The 22,608-nt window shown below is 34.7% G+C and overlaps 1 protein-coding gene across 9 annotated transcripts in view; it reads right to left on the reverse strand.

Annotated features, from left to right (window-relative positions):
* Positions 1-22,608, reverse strand: part of WDR27 (WD repeat domain 27) — an 88,535-nt gene that overhangs the window by 53,622 nt on the left and 12,305 nt on the right. For 8 of the 9 annotated variants that reach the window (XM_048936840.1, XM_048936842.1, XM_048936841.1 and 5 more), the window contains exons 14-21: positions 20,465-20,536; positions 19,160-19,263; positions 16,947-17,036; positions 13,488-13,609; positions 12,799-12,932; positions 8,771-8,868; positions 8,403-8,524; positions 3,551-3,648 (exon numbers count right to left, since the gene is read on the reverse strand). In XM_048936840.1, coding sequence (XP_048792797.1) covers positions 3,551-3,648; positions 8,403-8,524; positions 8,771-8,868; positions 12,799-12,932; positions 13,488-13,609; positions 16,947-17,036; positions 19,160-19,263; positions 20,465-20,536 — 840 coding nt within the window. Of the gene's footprint in view, positions 1-3,550; positions 3,649-8,402; positions 8,525-8,770; positions 8,869-9,794; positions 12,419-12,798; positions 12,933-13,487; positions 13,610-16,946; positions 17,037-19,159; positions 19,264-20,464; positions 20,537-22,608 lie in introns of those variants that run through there. The other variant, XM_048936848.1, reaches the window with a different exon arrangement.

Below are 22,608 nucleotides of genomic sequence, written 5' to 3' on the forward strand. Positions count from 1 at the left end.
ATCTGTAAGTGGGAAGAAAAAAACATATGAAGGGCAAGAAGTAAAAACTGTCACATGAAGATCAGATTACAAATATAAGGAATCAGCTGGCATTTAGTCTAGTCTATCATTTGTGGTTGTTATGGTTTTATTGTGTAAGGGAATGGGATTTTCCTTAGCTTTTAAGTTACTATGTTCTAAATGTCAATTTCACAGCAGTGAGATGCAGAAATCTGTCTCTCACCACTTGCTGTTTTGATGAAACACAGTAGTCACTAAAAACACAGGGCTCGTGGATAAGAAGGCTTGATCTCTATTTGGCTCCGCCAACTGCTGTCATTCCAATACAGATGTAAAGATGATATTAAATAGTAAAGGCAACAGATATAGACATCACTGCTAGACTCTAGATTCTACAGTGAATTAGTGCTAGACTCCTGACTTCAAGAGAAGTTGTAATGTTTATGAAATACATTCAACAGGAGATAAATGGGCAAAGACAACAAAATGGTAGTGCTTTTGTGTTTCATGGGCAATTAAGAGTCTACAACGTTTCATCACAAAGAGGACTTAAACTCTTAAAAAAGTTAAGCATGCAAAATCCTGGTCAAACATTTGTCTGACTCTTGGCAATCCTTTAGCTGATAACTATAAAATTATTCTCAATTAAACTGAGAAATAATAGGAATCTAATGTGTTCACTGCATCTAACTTAGACTATAGATAAGTAATTTCACTTTTTCCTCCATCCAGCCATTGTTTGGACAAAAAGGCTTAATATGCTTTTCACAGCTGATCAGAAGTCACTATCTTACCCCATCACATGCATTTATAATGCCTGATACCTCATTATAGTAACCTGAAAGAACAGCAGCCAAAGTTGGCAGTTCTTCCAAAAAGATCTAACCTCACCTCCTTAGTGCTTTATGTTGCTTTCTAGATTGTCTGGATCTTTTCTTAGCTACGGTTCTAAATGAGGAGCAGAATGCTCAAGAATGCAGGAGAATGCAGAATGCTCCAGAATGCTCCAGAATGCAGGAGAAGTATAAAAATGTTGACTATCTTCAGATGTAACTTTAAAAATCCACGCATTTAAAAGCAAATGAAGCAGGAGTCTGAGCAAGTCCAAACATCACTAGTAATGTCCAAGACTCTCTCATTTATTGGCAAGATGACCTGGCTGTGTGAGGTTGGCTGGCAACATCAGAAAGTTAAAATGCCTTTTCTTGTACCACCTTCAGAGGAACTCATAAGATTTTCTGGCACTCTTTGAAGCAGCACTGAAATGCTTCCAAACCACCAGTACTGTAAGAGACAGATGGACTCACAGCTTTATCCAGTAAGGATGATGAAGTTGAAAGTGCAAAAACACTCCCACCGACTTCAAGACCAGAGAAAAGATTAAATAAATTAATTTCCACTGTGACAAAAAGAAGAAGTTTGATGATACAGACTGACTGAGGAAGAAAAAAAAGTCTGTGAAATTCAGAAAAAAATAGAAAAAACTGAATATGTTCAAAGTCTATAAAGCTGTAAAGTCAGGTTCAAATGTCTGAAAATATACACTATGCATGGGTTAAAGAAACACACCTGAGCATTGTATGATTCCTTAATCAATTATGATTAAAGCAATGCATACCAGCAAACCATGTCAGAAGAATGACAAATGGAGAATAAGAAAAAGGATCCAAAGAAAAAGGCAATAGGAAGAAAAAAAAGAAGATAAAAACAGTTTTCAATATGGTTGCCTGAACATTTAGAACAAAAAAAAAAAGAAAAAAATTGAGATCTTGAAATTAGTGTTACTACTCACAGTGCTGCAAACACTACAAATGAGAAGGTGGAATTACCTTTTCTATATATCAGAAACACTGGAAAAAGATTTCAGTGAACAAATGTTACTCTGGCAAACCCAAAGCAGAGAAAAAAAAAAAAGAGGTCATTCCAAAGGGACTATTCAAAACACAATAATGGCAGATGCACTAACTTCACAAATCAGCAAGTGTAAGAGATAAAAGGAATTGGCCCACCATAAGATTAAGAATCTCTTCTGTATGTGTAAGGGATGGACTGGATTTGATTGGACAAGACATGTAAACAGAAAAGCAAGAAATTTTCAGTACATGTAACTGTACAGTAGACCTAACACTTCAGTGGAGACCTTTTCCAAGCTCAGATAGAACTTTCCAAACTCAGCCATTTCAAAATAATTTATGTGTAAAACACCTGGTGAACACATTAGGAAAAAGTGAACAGCTTTCTTCCTTATGAGAACTCAAGAATAGATTTTAAAATACAGAAGATTTAACCTGTAGCCAGAGGAATGAGAGAAAATTTCATTTTTAAAAATTGAGTTACCCTCCCCAAAAAAGCTGCAAAAGTGATTTATTTTTTCTCTACAGTGGTTACCATCACTGAACACCGTATAACATGAAACAAACACACGTATGCACACAATACTCAATGCACGCCCCAAAAATATGGGTCATTAAGAACTTGAATAATCTTTCTTTTTTAAAGTTTGACTAACTGAACTCAGCAGACACTAGAATATACTGACTTGGCCAAATTAAATATGAAGCAAGAACATAAATTATTCCTTTCTTCCCAGGACCTATTTATTTAATTGATTGCCCAGACTTTACACTTTAACTATTTTACCATTCACCTGCTCTACTCATAAGTATTTTGAAATGAAGAGACAGATAAGTGACCTGTGAAAAGCTATTTACTTTTTCATTACTCTTCTAGCAACAGAGTTAAGGCAGCTTATTAGAAAAACATAAGAAGGTAACAGATTCCAACCTCCGCATTCTCTAGTTTCATTATTTTCTGACATTCAGTACAGGTAATACAGTAACTCTTTTGGCAAGAACACATGTGCCCCCTATAGGTTTAATACATTCTTACCACAGAAACATGAAAATAATGGAAACAATCAGTAAGCATTTCCTAAATAGAAAATTCACTAGCAGAAAAGAATATTTTTAACTCCTTTGATGTTTACATACTCAGAATGAACATGAATTATTGCTATATATTTGAGCATCTTTCCCATCCAAATCACTTTCCTTTTAAATGCGGTTCTTTTAGCCAGCATAAAGAGTTTGTCCTAAGTATTTCCTCTACTGTGTAACGTTCTTACCACTCTCTCTCTACCCCATAGCTTTCCCAAGTACATTATAAGCTTTTTTGAAAAATTGCAGCATATTATTCTGAGTTTATCATAATGCAGTATGCATATTTACACAACTATGTAGACAATTTATTATAATGTTGCTACAATTATATTTGCATTTTAAAAGCTGGATCATAAATGTTACCTTCCTTAGCAGTAACGATATGCTGTTTTGGAAATAACATTAGCATCCAGTTCTATATACTATTTTATAAATACAATTAGATATCAAGATGGGTAACATATAGGTGATAAATCTTGATTGTTTAATGATTTACATATAAGTAACTACAACTGAGGAACCAAGGAATAAAAATCTACAGATCCAATTCCAAAGCAAGTACGACAATAAAAGAATGCCCTTTTATTACAAGATATCTAATTCAGCCTTACTTGAGAGTTCTTAAATCCCAGAGTTTGATTCCATCTCCTACAGCAGTGGTCATGAAAAGGTTGTAAGCTTCAGGCTTCTTAGTACTGAATGCTGACCCCTGTAAATATTAAAATTAATTTGAAGTAACAGTTGTAGTGTTAAAGATTAGATCATTCAAGAATAAACGTTAAGTATTTTATTAGATTATGGGATAGAAAGCTTTTATGCTGAAACACAAAGGAGTACAGAGAAACACTGGCATGTGGAGAAACCCCTACAACTCCAACAGAAAAGTATAGCTTTGCCTTAACTTCTTTCCAGGACAGCCATGAGCCCTTTGATCCAGGGGCGACTCCTACCAAAAACGAGTCACAGGGACTCTAAGTGACAGTAATAAGCGATAATAAGCACGGGGTTAATTATGGAAGTAGGGGAAAATAGGGGAAAAACACTGTGATTGAACAAGACTTTACGGGCTTGTGTGTCCTGCAATAGCGAGGGTCTGGGAACCAGCAACTGGAGTGAGAGCACAGATCAGATGCCCTGTTGGTCTAGGTGCCAGCAACTGGAGAGATCAGAATGAGTGAAATCACATGACAGCAGCTGAAGTTGGACCATGGCAATAGGGGCCAAGGGTCTGAAGTACAAGCAACGGGGACAATTGAGGGTGCATAAGCAAGCATATTATCACTTGCAAACTTCAAGGACTAGCCAGCAAGCAGGTGAAGTAGCTTGGTAACCAGGTGTGTGTGCATTTCAGGGTATGAAGAGGCCAGTAGAGCTGACTTCCAGAAGGTTAAAGCCATCTGACACAGAAATTTAAAAAAAAAAAAAAAAAAAAAAAAATTGCATTCCAGGCAATGAATGCTTCTTTATCAATAGCACTTCACTTCAAATACTTTTCATGCCATCAAAGACTAAATATTCTACATCTTTTTCTAGACATGACCAAAATATTGATCAATTACCAAAACCTGAATTGGCCCTTGGCCACTCATTAGCAAGTAATAAATAATAAATTTCAACAGTTAATTAGAGGACTGTAACAATCATAAAATAACTAATCAATTTTCTTTTCACAGTAAACTGATATCCAATGCAAGCAGGAATTATTTTAACAACTTCTAGTTTGAAGTTACTTTTTTCAGACTGCAAATATTATTACAGTTCAGGTGAGGGACAAGAAGAGTAAAAAGAAAACTTCAAGGAATTAACTACCTTGACAAAGACAAACTACACAATACAGATAACCAGCGTAGTCAAGTGTTCAACCCAACAGGGGTTGGACTCGATCTCCAGAGGTCCTTCCAACCCCCACAATTCTGTGATACTGTGAACTAAAAGCCAAGTTTAGCCCTGGCTTAAGTGGGCACTCTGTTTCAATAGTAACTGTGCTCACTCATAACTGATTTGGGATCCATACCTTTAAATAATTAAATCCAGGATATCTTTAGACCTCTGTTGTTTTTTTTTTTTTTTAAATCCACATTGGCAAACCTTGACCTTTTTACTGGCTAAAACCTTCTTTCTCCAGGGAACTAAATATAAACAGTTGGAACTCCTCCTTTCCTTTCCCTACCATTCACATTCTTGATTTGCTGAATACATCATGGAAAGCTCAAAGCCATTTCCCGCAATCAGTGCTCAACTGCCAGGAATCTTCTACTTCTTACAGAAACTGGTATATAGGTGGAAAGTTCTCAAGTCAATAGAATTGGCCAAACTGCAAGACAAAGTTGGGCACTCAGACTACAGGAGCTTTCATTTCCTAAGCTAAGGATTACCACAGCCTGCTCTAACAAATGAGCAGAAATGCACTTGCCACTGATTTCCCAACAAAGTTGGGGTCTACACATTTTCACATAAATTCTGTGTATCATGCCTAAAAAACAAAAAACAAAAGCTAACAGCTTGTAAAATAGAAAGACATTGCATATAATCTGGGAGTATCTTTACAGAAACACAGATTCAACAGCATGTTACAGCACAAACAAGTAACGTGACAAGTTTAGTTAATTTTTACTTCCACTCATTATCTTCTAAACATATTTATAGAGAGAGTCATAAAATTCTAAAAGGAAACAGGATTCATGTGCATCTGTTAAAATGGTTTTCCAAGAAAAAATTAGCGCAGCATCACCCTTTAAGAGATCATTTATAACCATTGCTGCCATCTTACATATGAATATACATATTTGCAATATTTCCTGCTAAACTGTTCTGGAAGAAGACTCAGGATACTATTTACAGCAGACATAGCCTGATGACTAAGAACACATTCCAAGTGACAAAGTAAGCTTAATCAAGTACCCTGAAGGCTGAGACACATCTCATGCATTGACATTCTTGCAAGTAATCTCCAGAACTGACAAAAAGAACTGCTTAAAGTAATAACACCACAAGGTATATGTAATTGTGTACCACTGCTGTCTAAAACCAGCAAGAACTGAATGCCACGCTGGATTTATGTTACTAGAATGTCCTATACATGGAACAGATAAGCAAATCATAATCAAACCATACCTCCAGGAGGTTTTTATAAAACACTAGTGAATAGATTTCTTCAATTATTTGTTTTAAAAGAAAATCTGATATCTCCATTTTCCCCTGTTCAGATTGCACACAACAGCAACCTTGGAACATGGATACTGATATATTCTTGTATGAAGCTATAAACCAAAAAAATACTTCAAGAATACACCTAATACATTGCAACCATTAGTAAGCATTCAGTTCAAAAGGTTAGAGTTGGTCTAGCCTGAACAAAAGTCTCCATAAATATTAGAGCCTTAAATCTACTTCACTCCACAGATCTGCTTCTCCTGCATCATCCCTCTCCAACAGGTAGGGTAGTCATAGACTTAGATTCCAGTATGTTTTACACTTAAAAAGGATATAGTTTACATACAGCATTTTGCATTATTTTGAAAATCTATAAGATATTTCAACATGTTATCTTAAAGCAAATGCACACACATATATATATACACACACTTTAGCCATTTATATTAATGTAACAAGATAGCTGACAGTGTAATTTTCCAATGGACTTAGCTAAAGTATTAATTTTATGTAACTGAAAAAATAACTGAGAACCTTGATCTATAGTTTCCCTCCAAAATAAGGAATTTTCTTTGCTATACCACATGCCTCTAGCTTTTCTCCCAAGTGAATACTTGTCTACAGCTTTAAAGTTTTTCTTGATTAAATAACCTGAAGCCACTCAGCTGACCAAGCAAAAAGAAAAGCCAAAACTTTATATGTGTTACAAATAGCACTGAAATAGTTAGCAGAATTTTAAGTGCTTTACCAGATCACATCTCACAGGAAAACCCACAAAGTGTTATACAAAAGTAGTAATAAGGAACTGTTTTAAACCCACAGAAATAAGGGCTTTCCAAATGGAAAAGAATCAACAAAACCTAACACAGTAGGCATTCTAACATGCACAGGAACATAAAATTCCCAAACGTTCATATCAATCTTCAAGTGTTTTTGTTTTTGTTTTTTTTAAGAGGAATTTTGAAGTTACCCACTCCACTACAATACTAAGCAATTTTTTTTCCTTTTCCAAAATCCCCAAATAAACCAGATGACTTCATATTCAACTCTGTAGAACACTTGCATAAGACATAAGGCAACAAACCTAGAGTCACATAATACAGAATTAATAAGGCAAGCCCATCATTCATTTAGATATAGACTAGGTTGTACGTTCTATAATTTAGTTTTAAGTAATAAAAGAGTAAACAAAATACATTTATCAGCTTAAGGTTATTTTGCAGCTACTTTACAGAAGAAAGCTCAAAATGGAAGAAAAAGCAAGGTTGACAGTTTCCTAAGAACAATGAACTCCTATTCAGATAATACAGCGATTAAAATACTTATTTGTCTTACTTCCAAACTGTTTTTTCCCCTCTATATTATCTTTTGGGTCAAGAAACACACAAGGCTTTTTTTCCCCCCCTCACCTCTCCCACAGCCAAGGATCTTACAATTACCTTTATTTCTAAGAAGAACTTTTGCTGATTTATGCACAGTACACTTTAAACTATGCATGAGAACAACTTTAGGCAATGACAGTCTGCTCTGAAAATGGCCATTTGCTGTATTATTCTCTTTGGATTATTTTGGCTGCGTTTTGTTTGTTTCGTATTATTGTTGTTGTTTTTTTTAATTTAAATGCAAAATGATTATTTAACATATCAATTATTATCTTCTCTTCTGCATATTAGGGGAAGACTATTAGGAGTCTATATAGCCCCCCAAGCATAATACTCTCAGAACAATGTATGTAACAATTTTGGTTCCAGGTAAAATAACACAGAGGTCATGCTAGAATAAGTTACAAGAATCATTAGAATTTCTACAGCTCTATTTCCCCATACAGGAACTAAATGTTAAACTTGTTTCCTCTTAGTCATGAAATATTTTGAGGGATCAAAATTCAGTGTGAAAGTCAAATGCATCTACGTAAATACTGCAACAAATCAGTTAGAAAAAGCACTCAAGTCAATGTCAAAGATGTGACAAGTGTTAGCATCTATAAAAATAACTAGAAGTCTACAAACATTTCAAACGTTTACAGTTAACAAATTCTGCAATACTGATGTTAGTAGCCTGCCCAAGTACTGCTAAGTTTAAGACACACTGCTCTGCTCGCAGGCTTGTTCAGTGATTATTACCACTCCCTGCTTTCCACTAGAGAATGAGTGAGATCTTGTCTGTGGATATGCCTTTATCACATAAAATTACATTCCTGTCCATCCCCAACACAAACTCCACTGATGATGGTTAATTACGTATTTAATTTTTTTTTTTTTTTTTTGCTGATGCACATCTGCTATTATAGATATTCAGTAATACGTATACCTTGTTTTGACAGATCTGATGGACTGCTCTAGTATGAACTTCTGGTATCACTGCTGTGCTGTGGCCTGCATTGAGATCAAAAACTTCCAATGCTCGGTTGCTGCCAGCTGTAAGTACAATATCTGTAAAATTCTCTGTGTTAAAGTTAAACTGATCTAAAGGAACAAAAACAGATAAACGTTTTGTTGTATTTAGTGTCTTACAAAGCAACAAAAAAAAGCAGTTCTAAGGCTTAAATTCAGTACCCCAAAAATATGATATCAACACTGATACAAAAGTTACGAAAAAAATAAAAATTAGTTTACAGCTCTTCCCATATCATTAGATTCAACATTCCAAGAAGAAAATAAGAATTTGCTGAAGGATACAAGAGTAGAAATCATTCACTGCTGAAAGGCTGGTAATCTCCACTGTTGAAGCCATGGGAAATTTCTGTACCAATTTGCAAATACTTTTCTGTTTGTATCTACAAAATATGTAAAATAAATGCTGGCGTTAATGAAAGATTAAGAATTCCAGTCTGGACAGTTTCCATAAATAAATTTGATGGCTTGCCATTATAGCAAAGACAGTTCCTTTGTAGGATTTCCAACTGGCTGCCAAAGCCAATTCATAGAATCACCAAGGTTGGAAAAGACCTCCAAGATCATCTAGCTCAATTATTGGATAACCACCAATGTTTGCCCACTAAACCATGTCCCTTAGTACTGCATCTAAATGTTTCTTGAACACCTTCAGGGACAGTGACTCAACCACCTCCCTCAGCCACCTGTGTTCAACATTTGATCACTCTTTTAAAGATTTTTTTTCTGAGCCTCCCCAGCATAACTTGAGATGATTCCCTCTAGTCCTATTGCTAAGTTGTGAAGCTGTTTTCAGATATTAGAATACACTAAGACAAGTCCTAGAAAACACAGCACAAATGAAAGCTAACAGGAAGCACGTACAGGCAAAACTCCAATCACATGAAAACTCAAGTGACTACTGTAACATAAACAGGTCTAAATTATACCACCATCCCAAGCCAACAAAAAGCTAATTAGAAAAACCAAAGAGGGCTGCCTAGTATCTTCTCACATTGTTTTTGTTTGTTTGTTTTCTCCAGGTTTCCAGTTCTATGCACAATACATAATCTCAGCTGGCAATCCTAAAATTACAGTTTCTATATAATCCAAATTATAACCCTATCCTCCTTTAATACCTTAAATCACTGGAAACCGATAACAGTCTTAAGTGTCTTATTTGTAATGCCTTATGTCATCCATATTTTGGAGATACAGTCATGCTGGGGTGAAATACATTTACAGAATGGTTGTTTTCAGGAGAAGAGCATAGCTTGTTTATTTAAAAAACATTAGGAACATTTCACCATATTAGGCATTATATCACACAATGGCTTTGAAAAGCAATGCTTCTGTTACTTGAATGCAATTTTATTTGCTTTAAGCTCCTTTCAAATGGCTCCTTCTGGTCTTTAGAACAACACATGAAACTAAATATAAAACAAGATTAGATTTTGTTTTGCTTAAATTCATATGGAAAGTAAAAATAATTAAAAACTTCTAAAAAATTAAACAAAACATCTACAATTCACATTAGCAGGCACAACTGCTGACAACAGTGGAAATTCACTGGTTAGAAATTTTGAAGAACACAAATTTGTTTAGGTTGTGAAACATTTTGAGATTAATCAGATGTAGAAATCAAGAAATTTGTATTTTATTCCCAGAAATGCAATAAATATCCTCTGTGACATTTATGAAGAACACTTTATTTCTACTTTTCAATTACAGTTTTGAAACTCAACCAGCATTTAACCATCAAAATAAGTTGTTGTAACACTTAGCTAATTAATACTAACAAATAGTTTTTAAAATTCTGCAGAGAAATATCGATAAGATTTGTCATTGTATTGTTTCCCATCCAAAATGCGGTAACAATCCATTGGTTAGTCAGATAGTATAATCATGCTCTTCTAATTAAGGATATAAAGCATGCTCTGGGGGGTTAGATCCAGCTTCTCCTTGAATCAGCTCCATTCAAGCATTCTTCCAAACTTGACTCAGAAGGCAAAATTAAGAGTTGTGAGAAACAAAAGAAATGACACAATCTTTCATAAAAGAAGTGCTGGGAAATGAACTGGAGGGAAGCCACAAGAAAATGTCAAAGCAAATTTAAAAAAAAAAAAAAAAATAGGTACTGGAGGTTAATCAACGCATATAATCAAGCCTCAGACTGGTTTGTGGATTTGTTGTAATGTCTACAATTACGTTCAGTCTACTGGCATTACACTAATATCCTGGAGAGCCTAATCGCATATTTTTGAGTTTGTGTTAATCCATCAAGGAAAGCACGGCAGTAACAAAAATGCTGGTATAAGCATAACTCCATACACATTAACAGCTTTAAATCAGGATATTACATACTTCTAACAAAGTAATTGTAGAAACACTGTACAGGATGAGAGGACAGTGTTTAAGTCCTTCCAAAATTGCTTAGGTGGGTTCTACAACTACAACACATTTCATAATACCTTTAGCATCTGAACTAGCTAGACCAAAGAAAGTTCACATCCATCTGAGAGACTATGGAATTTCTTACTGTTACCAGATACGTTCTTCTGGGAGGCATAAGCCCAGAAAACAGAAGTAAAAAACATTTTAAACTAAATCTTAAAAGCAAAAAAATAACCAGAAAAGGGTACAGAAGAACAGTATTATTTTGTCCTCTTTTTTGAAGTTCCTCCAATATTGTCTGTATAGATGTTACCAGTTAGGAATGGCACAGGCAATTCGCCTGTTTTCTGAATTTACTAGCTTACTCTGAATAGATTTGCAGCAAAACTGGGAGTGGGAGTCATCTTTCCTGACTCCCATCTTCAATTTATTTCATTATTTGCCTCCCAAATTCCCTTCACCCTTACCCCCCATTAGTTTTATCTTTCTAATGTAACGTATATACAATAAAGTGAAAGCAGAAAATTGGATTTTGAATTTTGAATTTGATTTTCCAGTCTATGTGCTGTGTCTATGGGCATTCCTATGACAATATATGACTAAGATCATATAACTAAGGGCCAGAGCACATACCCCATTAAGGATTTTGACAAGAAATGGAAGTTAAAAGGTCACAAGTACTTCTGCATTAACAGCAAAACCAGACAGATCACTGAAATCCACAATTAAGTAAACATTTGGAGAAATTTACAAACTGAAATGAGATCACAACCCATTAGTTACTTTTTCAAATATGAAGGAAAAATCTGCTTTCAAAATGTGTTTTAAAGTACTGATGTAATTTAGCCTTTCTCTCCTCTTTTTTTTTTTTTAGGACTATTTAAAATTTCAGTGAAGATCAACATCCTCTATCCAGGAAAATACTCCTATTCAAAGAAATATTTAAACATGAACTGTGGCTAAACATCCAAGGAAACTGGCCAGTCTTCCCATCTATGAATGAGGCTCAATGCTACTTAATAACACACTATTCACAGTATCAACTAATAGACTTCAGTGCTGTAATTTTAATTCACTTTCCTATTCTTCTAGAAAAAAAAAATACATAGTCATAGCAATGAGAAACCAATCTTGAAGAGATTCTTTTTTTTAATACTACTGTGTTTAAAAACACAGTGTGCATATATAAGCACATATATATTTGGATGTAATAAAATATCTTAGACAAATATATTGCTGAAAACCAGCAAGAGTAAGTGAAGAACAAAAAACTTGGTAAAAAAGATACAAGGACAATTTAGCTGCAATAGTGAACAAACATCCAAAAAAGGTATAAACAGATTAAATAGGAAGACTTGATTCCGTACCAGAAAAGAGGAGCAAGTTAATAATCAATAGAGCAATTAGTAAAAAGTGCATGAAGGATGCTACCAATTACGTGGAAAAAAAGATGCATAAGGAAATTAGACATATATAATAGATTGAAAGTAAATAAAAACGAAAGTAATCTGCTTCCATTTCACAGAAAATGAAGAAAACATCTGCAGCATATCGGAGCCTCTGAAAGAAAATGCAATTAAAAATATTCCCAAGAAGAGGAATTGCAGAAGCTACTCAATCATAACTTAAGATACCGATGTAAACAAGTAGAAAGTATAGAAAGTCCCAGATAATTAAAAGTAATGGTAATTCTAACCAATTCTAAATACATGCACCCAATAATGCATGCAGTATAAGAATTATTGATAATCCCTTCCCCCTACTTACTCCCCCATTGCACAAAAGTTTCTTTGTTCTGTCAATTAGCTTGTTCAACTCTCATCTAAATATCATTCCTAAGACAGCCCTCCATCCCACCTTACTCCCAAGAAAATCTCAGCTCACTTAGTAAAAGGAGTTTCATGTATTTTTACTGTTCTTCTGATGAGGATTTAACTCACCGTCTTAGGTCATCCTTTGCTGCATCTAGATGGAAACTTAATAGATGAAATTCAGCTCCACAGCACAGCAATATAAATGTATCCATAAAATAAAATTGTGCAAAGCCTACAGCCCGCTGGAACATCTCTTTTCCCTGAAATGCAAGACATATCATTAAGAATGGATTCTAAGACACTAAACATCTTTTGTCTGAGATAACTAGAACTAAAGCATAATTTTCCTGCTAAACTAACCATAAGCCAGAAGGTTAACCTATTACGTAGTTGCCCTTTCTATTTCTGAAGTTTTCATTTTGCTTAAATTAATTGGCAGTAATGTTAAGAGTATCTGTAGTCAACTGACTCCAATGCCATTGAGTCTAAACTTCCATGTGAATTGTGGAGTAACCATAGGAAGACAAGCAGAGCTGAGCCAATGCAAATAGAAAATATATAGCAGATGTTAAAATAAAAAACTTCCTGACACATCCACTAGAGTTGGCTACTGGACCTTTTTCTAGATTGCCGTGACAAAAGCCTAATTTGAAGGCAGCGAAGATCACCTAGATCATAGTATCAGCTTGAATGACTACCAGTCTAGCTCTAGAAATCAGTCCATATGTTCCTCCTACAGAACCATTAAAATAAAATTAGATCAAAGCGCAAAGTAGCATCTTCTGTGATCTAAACTAACAGAAGTTTCTAATTACCAGAATTAGGGCAGGTTCATTCTTGCAGACTGACCAGACCCTTACAGTTCTATCATCTGATGCAGAAACTATCCACTTCTTGTCATGACTCCAGCCAACAGAGTTAACTGCACCATCATGACCTAATAAAAATAATAAAGGAAATATCATAAACCCCGTTTATACTAACACATTTCTCCAGAGTTAATCATACTGTTTTAATACAGTTATATGTAACATTAAAATACACTTAAATATAGGCTTCGAACAGTTGGATTTAAACTGGTAACAGTAAACCACTCATTGATTTCTTTTTCCCCCACCAAAATCCATGGGAAAATGTCCTCATTTATAACTAAAGTACATGAAATTAAATATGGTCATAGAAATATCAATCTATTCTACCTGAAATCGCATATATATTTGTATGATGTTGATTCCATTAGCGTAAGAGGGGCTTGAAAGGAAACGTTATAAAAAATATAAATAAAATTTATCTTTAGAAGAAATGAATACTTCAAAAGATAAAAGCTAGCTAAGCTTTTTTAAGCACATCCAGGGATGGTGACCCAACTACCTCCCTGGGAGCCTATTCCAGTGCTTTTAACTTCTTTCTGTAAATAAGTTATCCTGATACCCAACCTAAACCCAGACTGAACAGCCCCAGTTCCTTCAGCTCCTCACAGGGCATATTCTCCAAGGCCTTCTTAAGCCTTGTTGCCCTTCTTTGGACCTGCTCCAACACCTCTATGTCCTTTCTGCACTGAGGTGCCCAAAACAGAACACAGTAAAAAGGCTGTTTTCTTCACTCTGCCAACAACATGGTAACCAAATATTTCAAATTGCAGCCGAGATTATTAAGGCACAGAGTTCTGTGATCTGCAACAATGCCCAAATGACAAACGAGATCATCATATAACACAACACTTTGCACTTATCTTCTAGTCAGTATTTGTCTCATGGGGAAGCCTAAAAGATATCATCTAGCCCACACTGATCCTGATAGTAACCATGTATTATTTTCCTCTGACTGATAAGCTGCCCTGATTGCTTCATCCCAGATAGATTTTTCTATGCACAGCCTTAACAACAGAAGTGTGGAAATCCAGCAAATCCAAAGGCAGAAGCCTGTGCCTTTTAAAGCCTGTACCTTTTAGAGCCTGACTTGCTTTGTTTGTTTGGCTTTTTTTTTTTGGTCGTGGGCATGCAACAAATCCAACCGCTGCAGAAAGGCTCAGATAGAAGAAAAATCCTGAATCTTAGAAAGATTACTTGGGACATGAAAGGCCACCAGGAGTTGAATCAGGCTTCAAATAGAAGTAATTTTGAATGCTTAACTTTCAATGCTTCAAAGCTGATTTTTCAAAGCTGCGAAGTACTGAAGACTAATAATGTAATTGGTGAGCTCTAACTTCAAAGTTCAGTCTCATAAAACACAAAACAGCAGTTACAAAAGAATCACTAAGCTAACTCATCCACAAACAAAGATAGCCATAATTTCCTAAATTCAGTCAAGCAGTATTTTTAAGAAACATCTCTGAAATTCAATTTGAAAAAGGGAAAAAAAAAATAATCACAGTATTAATCAAAAGAAAGTTGTCCAAGCATAAGTTAAATTGATTTTTTTCACAGAACTCTGAAAATCACTTCTCAAAAGTTGCAGTATTTTATTCCACTCATTAGGTTTTTATTACTGAGCTGTTTCTATAAAAAGACAATGAAAATGCCACTGCAGCAGTTTCCAAAGGACTACTTCATTAGTTAAAACATAAATAATTAACAATCTGTTTACTGGGGATAACTTTAAGAATTATAATCCCCCCTCAATTGCAAAAAGCCTCTACAAGAATCACACTTCCCCACTTCGACATCAAAATGAGATAAACAAGGATTAGAAAACCATGAAGAATGAGCTTCAAAAGTCAGAAACACCATCAGAAGCTAAAGTTCTTAATTGTGTCCAAATTTATATTGATGCTGATCAGAAAATAAGAAAGTATGTTAAAATTAACAAATTTCAGTCCATATTACATTCCTAATTTGTCCAGATGAAGTCTAATTTACTTCATACAAAATTAAAACATTCAAAGTGCTCATGCTGCCCTCTAGTGCACATTTTCTTTTCAGTCAACTGAAGTCCTATATCAAATATTTTAAGTCCAAATTAGAGAAAAACTAACAGATTTAAGCCAACTGTAATACAATAGAAAAAAAAAAGCAGTGATAGTGGGGCAGCAGAGTTCCAGGAACAGCAAACAAGAACATGCTCAAAGGCAGCAACCACAGACATAGAATCAAACAACAACAACCTATTTACATCCAAAAGGCCTCAGGTAGGTAGGGAACCCCAGCAAAAGATGTCTTTGCCTCCAATGCCTACACTTAATTGAGGTTTGGGAAGGGGTGGATCCTGTCTCCACACCTTTTGGCCACTCAGGTACATTGCATGCACCTGAGCTCCTCTGGATTGGCCCTGCTTTCCCACAAGCTGCTCAACCACTGCTTCAAGCTGTGACTGAGCATTTCTGCTATAGCCAGCAATTAATATCTTCTCTGGTAATGTACATCTGCAAAAGGGTTTATAAAGAAGGTATTTTAATTAACAAATAATAAAAAACAAGCAGAAAGCAACAAAAAACAAAACAAACAAACAAAAAAAGTGTGTAGGTACTGGGTAAGTACTTACTTTACTCCCAAAGCAAAACTTTACGCGATGGCTTTGGTTTTGTAAAATCACTTAGAAGCTTTTTATTACCATTATGAGAATAAAATTAAAAAAAAAAAAAAAAAAAAAAAAAAAAAAAAAGGAAGGAACATGAGAAACTTTAAGAAAATCTGAAGTTTGAGTAAGAACCTAAGGCTTCAGGTCCCCAGTATCCCCAAGAACAAAGAACACAAAGCGAAGAAAAAGTCAGCTGGCTTGAAAGAGTCCAGTAAACTCAAAACAGACTGTGTTCAGGATTCTCATATCCTGAAGCACATTAGCTGGTTTTGTAAGAAGAGTTTTTCAAAAGGGCCCAAGCTGGATGTAACCCTTCTATAAGCTGATCAACATCACCTGTACTTCATAACAGAACACAGACACCTGAAGAGGCAACACTGATTGGAATGCACATCTACTTTAATTGAAAGCTTTGGGGAACAAAGCTGTAAATAGTAGCTTAAAGCAAAGTTGCTGTTATCTCCTCTTTTCTCTGCATAAATACATTTTTAATAATCAGCAAAATGCAGGTGTTAATGCTGCTATATTTTAAAAAAAATGTTTTTTGTTTCAATTTCTCAATTTAAATAAATAAATAAATAGCAAGTTCTAAATTACCAAACAAACTTATCAGGCATTAACTTCTACTCCCTGAATCAGAAGCATTTCTTACTCCTGTTCTTCTGAGGGTGTTGTAAGTGAAATCTGCTTATTAACGTGGCACTTTATGTTAAACTCAATTGTATACTACTCTTTGCTAACGTAATTCACAAATTTACCTGCAAAAACATGCCGTGTATTGGTGAGATCAGAGTTGAATATCAGTACAGTCTTGTTAGCCAGCCCACAGGCCAGGTAATTTCCATCCCCTATAAAAAGATTCTGATGATTTATGTTCGAAAGCAAAGAAGGAAATAACACGCTATCCTTTTACGCATAAAAATTACACATGCCACTGCAACAAAACAAATACTAAGTATATATTTCACATCGAACAAATTTTTTTCATGAACATCACAAGCTCATACTGCCAAATTTAGTATGAATTTATACACCATTTCTTCTCTTCCTGACATATTCTCACAACACGTACTCATGGCAGAAATTTGCTTTATATGTGTGCTACAAATTTTAAGTATATAAATTTTTAGCAGTCGTATAAATGTTTCCTGACTTAAACTCATTTTTCATATTGTCATCTTAAAAGCTATATCCATTTCTCATATATATCAGCACACAGCAGTCATCCTGGATTAGTCCTTAAAAGTTACAGATTTCTTGTCAACATCATAAAATAATCCCCAAAGCTATTCAAGCACAGATGGATGGATGGTTCATTTATGTTATTGATAAGTAGGGACCACGCAGTGTCAGGTTTGACTCCCCTAATGTTTCTATTAAAATAATTAAAGCAGCAAATTGATCTATTGGGGAAAAACAACAAACAAACAAAAAAAAGAAAAAAGAAAAAAAGTAAGTAGAATGAGAGAGAAAGCAGAATTGCATAATTCAAATCAGTGGACACTACTGGGTTCACTGTGAAATGCATCTTTTAAAAGTAGCATCTTCTTCCAAACTTCTTCCTATGTCTCCAGAGCACATGTGGAAAGGGTGACAAAATGTGTCATGTTTGACTGTTGATTCACCAGTCTGCTGCACTCCACTAAGTCAGAACCATCCACCTTGCTGTTTCAGAATTCCACATCACATTTTTTTCCAAACAAATAATGAAAATAGAAATGGATAAGGGATCCATATTTATAATCTCTGAGAACCAGTACCTAAAAGTTAATTTTAAAAAATCAGATGCAAAATGGAGGAGTGGAATATGCTAAAAAAAAGCGTCCCAGAATCTTCTTCTATCTTACTAATTATTAAATACACCAGCATACTAAATTGTCAAAGTGCTATGTTTTGATTTTGCCTCACCAGCAATATTTCAGCTGGCTTTTTCTCCAGATGTCAGTAATTAAATACAATAAATAATGATCCAAAATATTTTTCTCTCAAAAATAAGATATCTACTTCTAAACAAAATACTGGAAGAAATGCATGCCCCATACTCCCCATAGTCTTTAAGCTGTAGGGTAGTGCTCTTCTGCAGAAGTCTCCCTGTTTTTTCTAAGATTTTGACAGTATGTATTTTCAGTGTGAGAGCTGACTGGTAAGTTTGAAGCTCACATACCATTGCAAGAAATAAGGTCTCCACAACTGATCTCCCTTATGGGCCATAAAAATAATTTCTTACAGGTCTGTAGGGAACACTTAGGGTTGAGGTATGCTTTAGGAAGTTACAGACTACTTTAGCTTACTTTTATTTCTTGAAGATGAAAGTTGTTCTAGTACCTAAAATACTTATAAAGATACATATTTTTAAATACTTTGTATATCCTGTGGTTTGCAGCACGTGCATTGACATAATAACGTACTCAGTGATATACTTTATTGCTGTCCTAGGAAAAGGTTCCTGTATAATATTTACCTGGATTGGAAATGACAAAAGCTATGACAAGACTTGCTTCTCCAAAGCCTTTAAAAAATATATCCTTCTTTGGATTATATTCAAGAATTCTTTTTTTATAGTTTTAATACATATGTAAATACTGAATGATCTTCAAATTAAAAAAAAAAGGAGTATTCTGATTCTTTTGAAACAGAACTTCAGCTTCTAACATGCCTTAATGACACCAAGTACATGACTCAGAAGACAACCTTCTGACGTGTTAGAACACTAATTTTCAAGTTGTGGTGGAAAAGTGATAGAACGGGGCCAAAAGCAAACATGATAGAAAATCAATGGAGAATTAGAATCATTTGACACATATTAGCAGATTGCATAGTTTTGCAAGTTAAAAAATGATGACCAGGCAGCCGATGCCAGATTTTTCTAGGAGTTTACCTAAGAAAACCATAGCTTTTATAAACACTACACAAATTTTGTTGTTCTGTCTCCACAAGGTCACAATAGTACATTTAATGAAACTGTACATACCAGAATACTGAACACAACAAATTCTAGTTGGTTGAAAACTAACGGATGTTTCTGCCTCATGGTTGATTGGAGGAGAACTTTCCAGTGGATATTCTTTATTTTTACTTCAGAAAAATAAAAAAAAAATTTTTAAAAAAAGGAAAAAGAGAAAGAGAGGAAAAGTATTGAGATGTCTAAACCTAGTTTATTGCCATTTCAATAATGAAATAAATATCACTTGCAGTTATTCTAAATATTTTTATGTGTATATTTCCTGGAGAATTTATGCTAAATCCAGAATAAGCATCAGAATAAATTAAAAATTATCATAATTAAATTACTCACATCAACAACTATTATGAATTTATGAAAGAATTAACACAGCATTTTACAAAAAAAATCAAATTTCTTAAATTACATAATTATCTAGTGAAATTAATTAAAAATGCAAACTACCTTGCTGTGAGAGTAAGCAATATGAAAAATACTTCTGTATATAAACAGAAATAGGACATTGATCATCTACTTAACAGCACACTGGACAAAACAATAATTGTTAACTAGGTTAAGCCTCCACAATAATGTAAATCAATTATGAAATCATCTGAAGTATTCATCTAAGGGCTTGTCTATGTGCACGTTATTAACATTTTAAGAAAGTTTAAGAAAAAGAAGAAAAACAGCATTCATCCTTTATTTTTATGTTTGCAACACATAGAAGAATGACTTTATATAGTAGAAAGAGAAAAAAATGTGTGTAATATTCCCATATAACATACCACATCAATTAACAAAAAAATGCCAGTTTCTTAAAAACATTAGCTCTTGTGTCCACAATGACTGTGAATCCACTGATCAAATCAGCCATTACAGAACTGCAGGGGTTGGAAGAGACCTCAAAAGATTGAGTCCAATTCCCCTGCTAACGCAGGTGCCCTACAATAGATTGCATAGGTAGGCATCCAGACAGGTCTTGAATATCTCCGTATCTCAACAACCTCTCTGGACAACCTTTTCATGTATATTCTATTTAACTCCATTACACTAAGCTTGATTAGGCTCAAGACAACACAACTTTAGAAGTAAAAGAGGCATATGATATGAAATCATGAATACTCACTGTGTCACATTCAGCTATTTTTCTTATTAGAACTGCAGGTGAAGATCTGAATCACTTGCTACAGTCATTTTACAGCAAATTTACAGTGTGTTTTAGTTCCTTAGATACTCCTAACTAAGGTTATGAGAGAAGCAGTTACAAAACATATTTATGATAGAATTCATTTAAATTTGTTCCTCCTCTAAAGCAGTTGCTATATTACCTACCCTTTAAAACTGGTCTTGCACTTTGATACATTATTTTTCTTCAGTTTAGTATTTGGAGAAAACATGGCCATTCTACGAGAAAGAACAGAGACTGACTATTATATGAAACATTCATTGTTTCATGAGAGAAGCAGGGTTTTCTTGTGGTAGTTTTTTTGACAAACAAAAAACAATCCTAGTTACTTCTTACTGTTTATATATACTCCTAACGTCTGTAAGTAAGACAATGTACACGCTGAATGATAAAAAGATGACTTTGTAGTGATTTATAATATTCCAGTTTCAGCTGTAGCTTTGCTTTCCATGCTTTATTTGTTGGACAGTGCATTCTGAATGCCAAAGTCCATTAAGATGAAGTATTCAGGTATTTCTTTCTGCAGATTGAATGAACAAGAGTAGCTTCAAGAAAAACACAGAATGCCCAATAAAGACTTAGAAAAAAAATTGGAACAACCAAAAGGGGAGAGTAATTTTTGAGTTAGCAAAACATGCAGTGCAATTCCTTCCTAGAGCAGTACAGGAAAAAATCATTACCATAAGCACAAAGCAAATGGAACAAAGACAGTCTTTGCTATATCTGAGCAGAATTATTATAGGTTTCTAAGCTACATTCCCTGAAAAAAAATGGAGTCTAGACTCTCTGGAAACTATGCTTAGCAAACACAGCTCTAAATCTTTTAGTAGCAGCAGCACAGCATATATTAAAAATTGAGACATTTCTTAGCAAAACCTGCAAGAGCTTGAGCTGTATTCAGATCACTCTGAAGTGTGAAAGACACTCCATCTTGCAGTACATTTTAACACTCTGTTTCAACAGTTTATCTTCACATGTCTGAAACTTCAGGAAAACACAGGGGAGATATTTTTGGTTAAGGGAGAAGTCTGACACCACATTCAAAAGTAATTTAGGATATTCCACAGTGAACACTGTGTGGTGGGATAAATGAATGGTTGTCATCTACCCCACACATCATCACAATGATTGCACACATCATCACAACCAAAAGCTCCTTTAACTGACAAGCAAAGCTACAAACAAGATACAAGAGATGCAGGAGAAAATTCATAGATGTCCTTAAGCCAGATATAGTTTCCTCTGAAACTTCTATCTATTGCTGGGGACAGTTTCAGTCGTGTTCTCAAAGGATGCTTCAGTAGTGGCTTTGATTAAACAAGGAAATTCTAGATCATGGAATTAGGAATGAGATGAATAGAACTTTTTAAAACTAGTAGTCCAGTGACCGTATTCATCCTATCTTATCCAAGGCTTTTAGGTTGAGAGAAACTGGAGAGAAAAGACAACACAATCTCTATATTCACAGAATTAGGAACACAAACAGAACATTCAGAAATCAGCAAAAAGGTTCAGGTTCATCATTTCAAAATGATTGAATCTATTTTGAGGTCCCAGTCTTTAATGGTTTTTCTCAGAAGATAAAAACCACAGCCCCCAGTTGCAATCTGAATATGTAGTCATAAGCAGACTTTCACTAAGATCACTTAAAAGAAATCTATTGCTGACAGGTAAAAGCTGGCTCTTAATTTCTCAGTTCCAATACTCACTTGCATTCAAAGGGTAATTTCTCATGTAATACCTTGCACCATTCTACTTATGTTCTAACAGTTATACTACAAAAGAATGGTGTTGTCCAGAATAATCTATAGCAAAAACGAAGTGCCATCTCTATGATCTATCTGTGGCTCTGAGAAACTGACAAATTCTCCATTCATGTGGGGAACACTAACAAAACACTACTCATTTCATCTGTGAGTGTGAGTTCTCCATCCAAAGATAAACCTTTAAAAGCCAGCAAAAAACAGGCAAAGCTACAGCAAACTTTTGGAGAAGTGTTCCTCAAGTGATTTTAGAAGCTCCTAATAAAAGATAAAAATAAAAAAGCAACAATCCTGAAAGTTCTTCAAAAATAACACCATGCCAATAAAGAGAGGTTGTACAGCTCATAAAATTGTAACATGGCCCATCTCAAAGGATGGTTGAGAGGAAATAAATGGCATACCTCTCCCTGGGTTGATCTGAGAATGCTGTATGTGAGTAGAACAAAGGAAGAAACTAACTGGCTTTAAGTGACATAGTAGTTAGAAACAGACACTGTGTAAATGTACACAGAAGTTTTCATTTCAAG

The sequence above is a fragment of the Lagopus muta genome, chromosome 2 (genome assembly GCF_023343835.1).
Source record: "Lagopus muta isolate bLagMut1 chromosome 2, bLagMut1 primary, whole genome shotgun sequence".
In the NCBI taxonomy this organism is placed as follows: Eukaryota; Metazoa; Chordata; class Aves; order Galliformes; family Phasianidae; genus Lagopus; species Lagopus muta.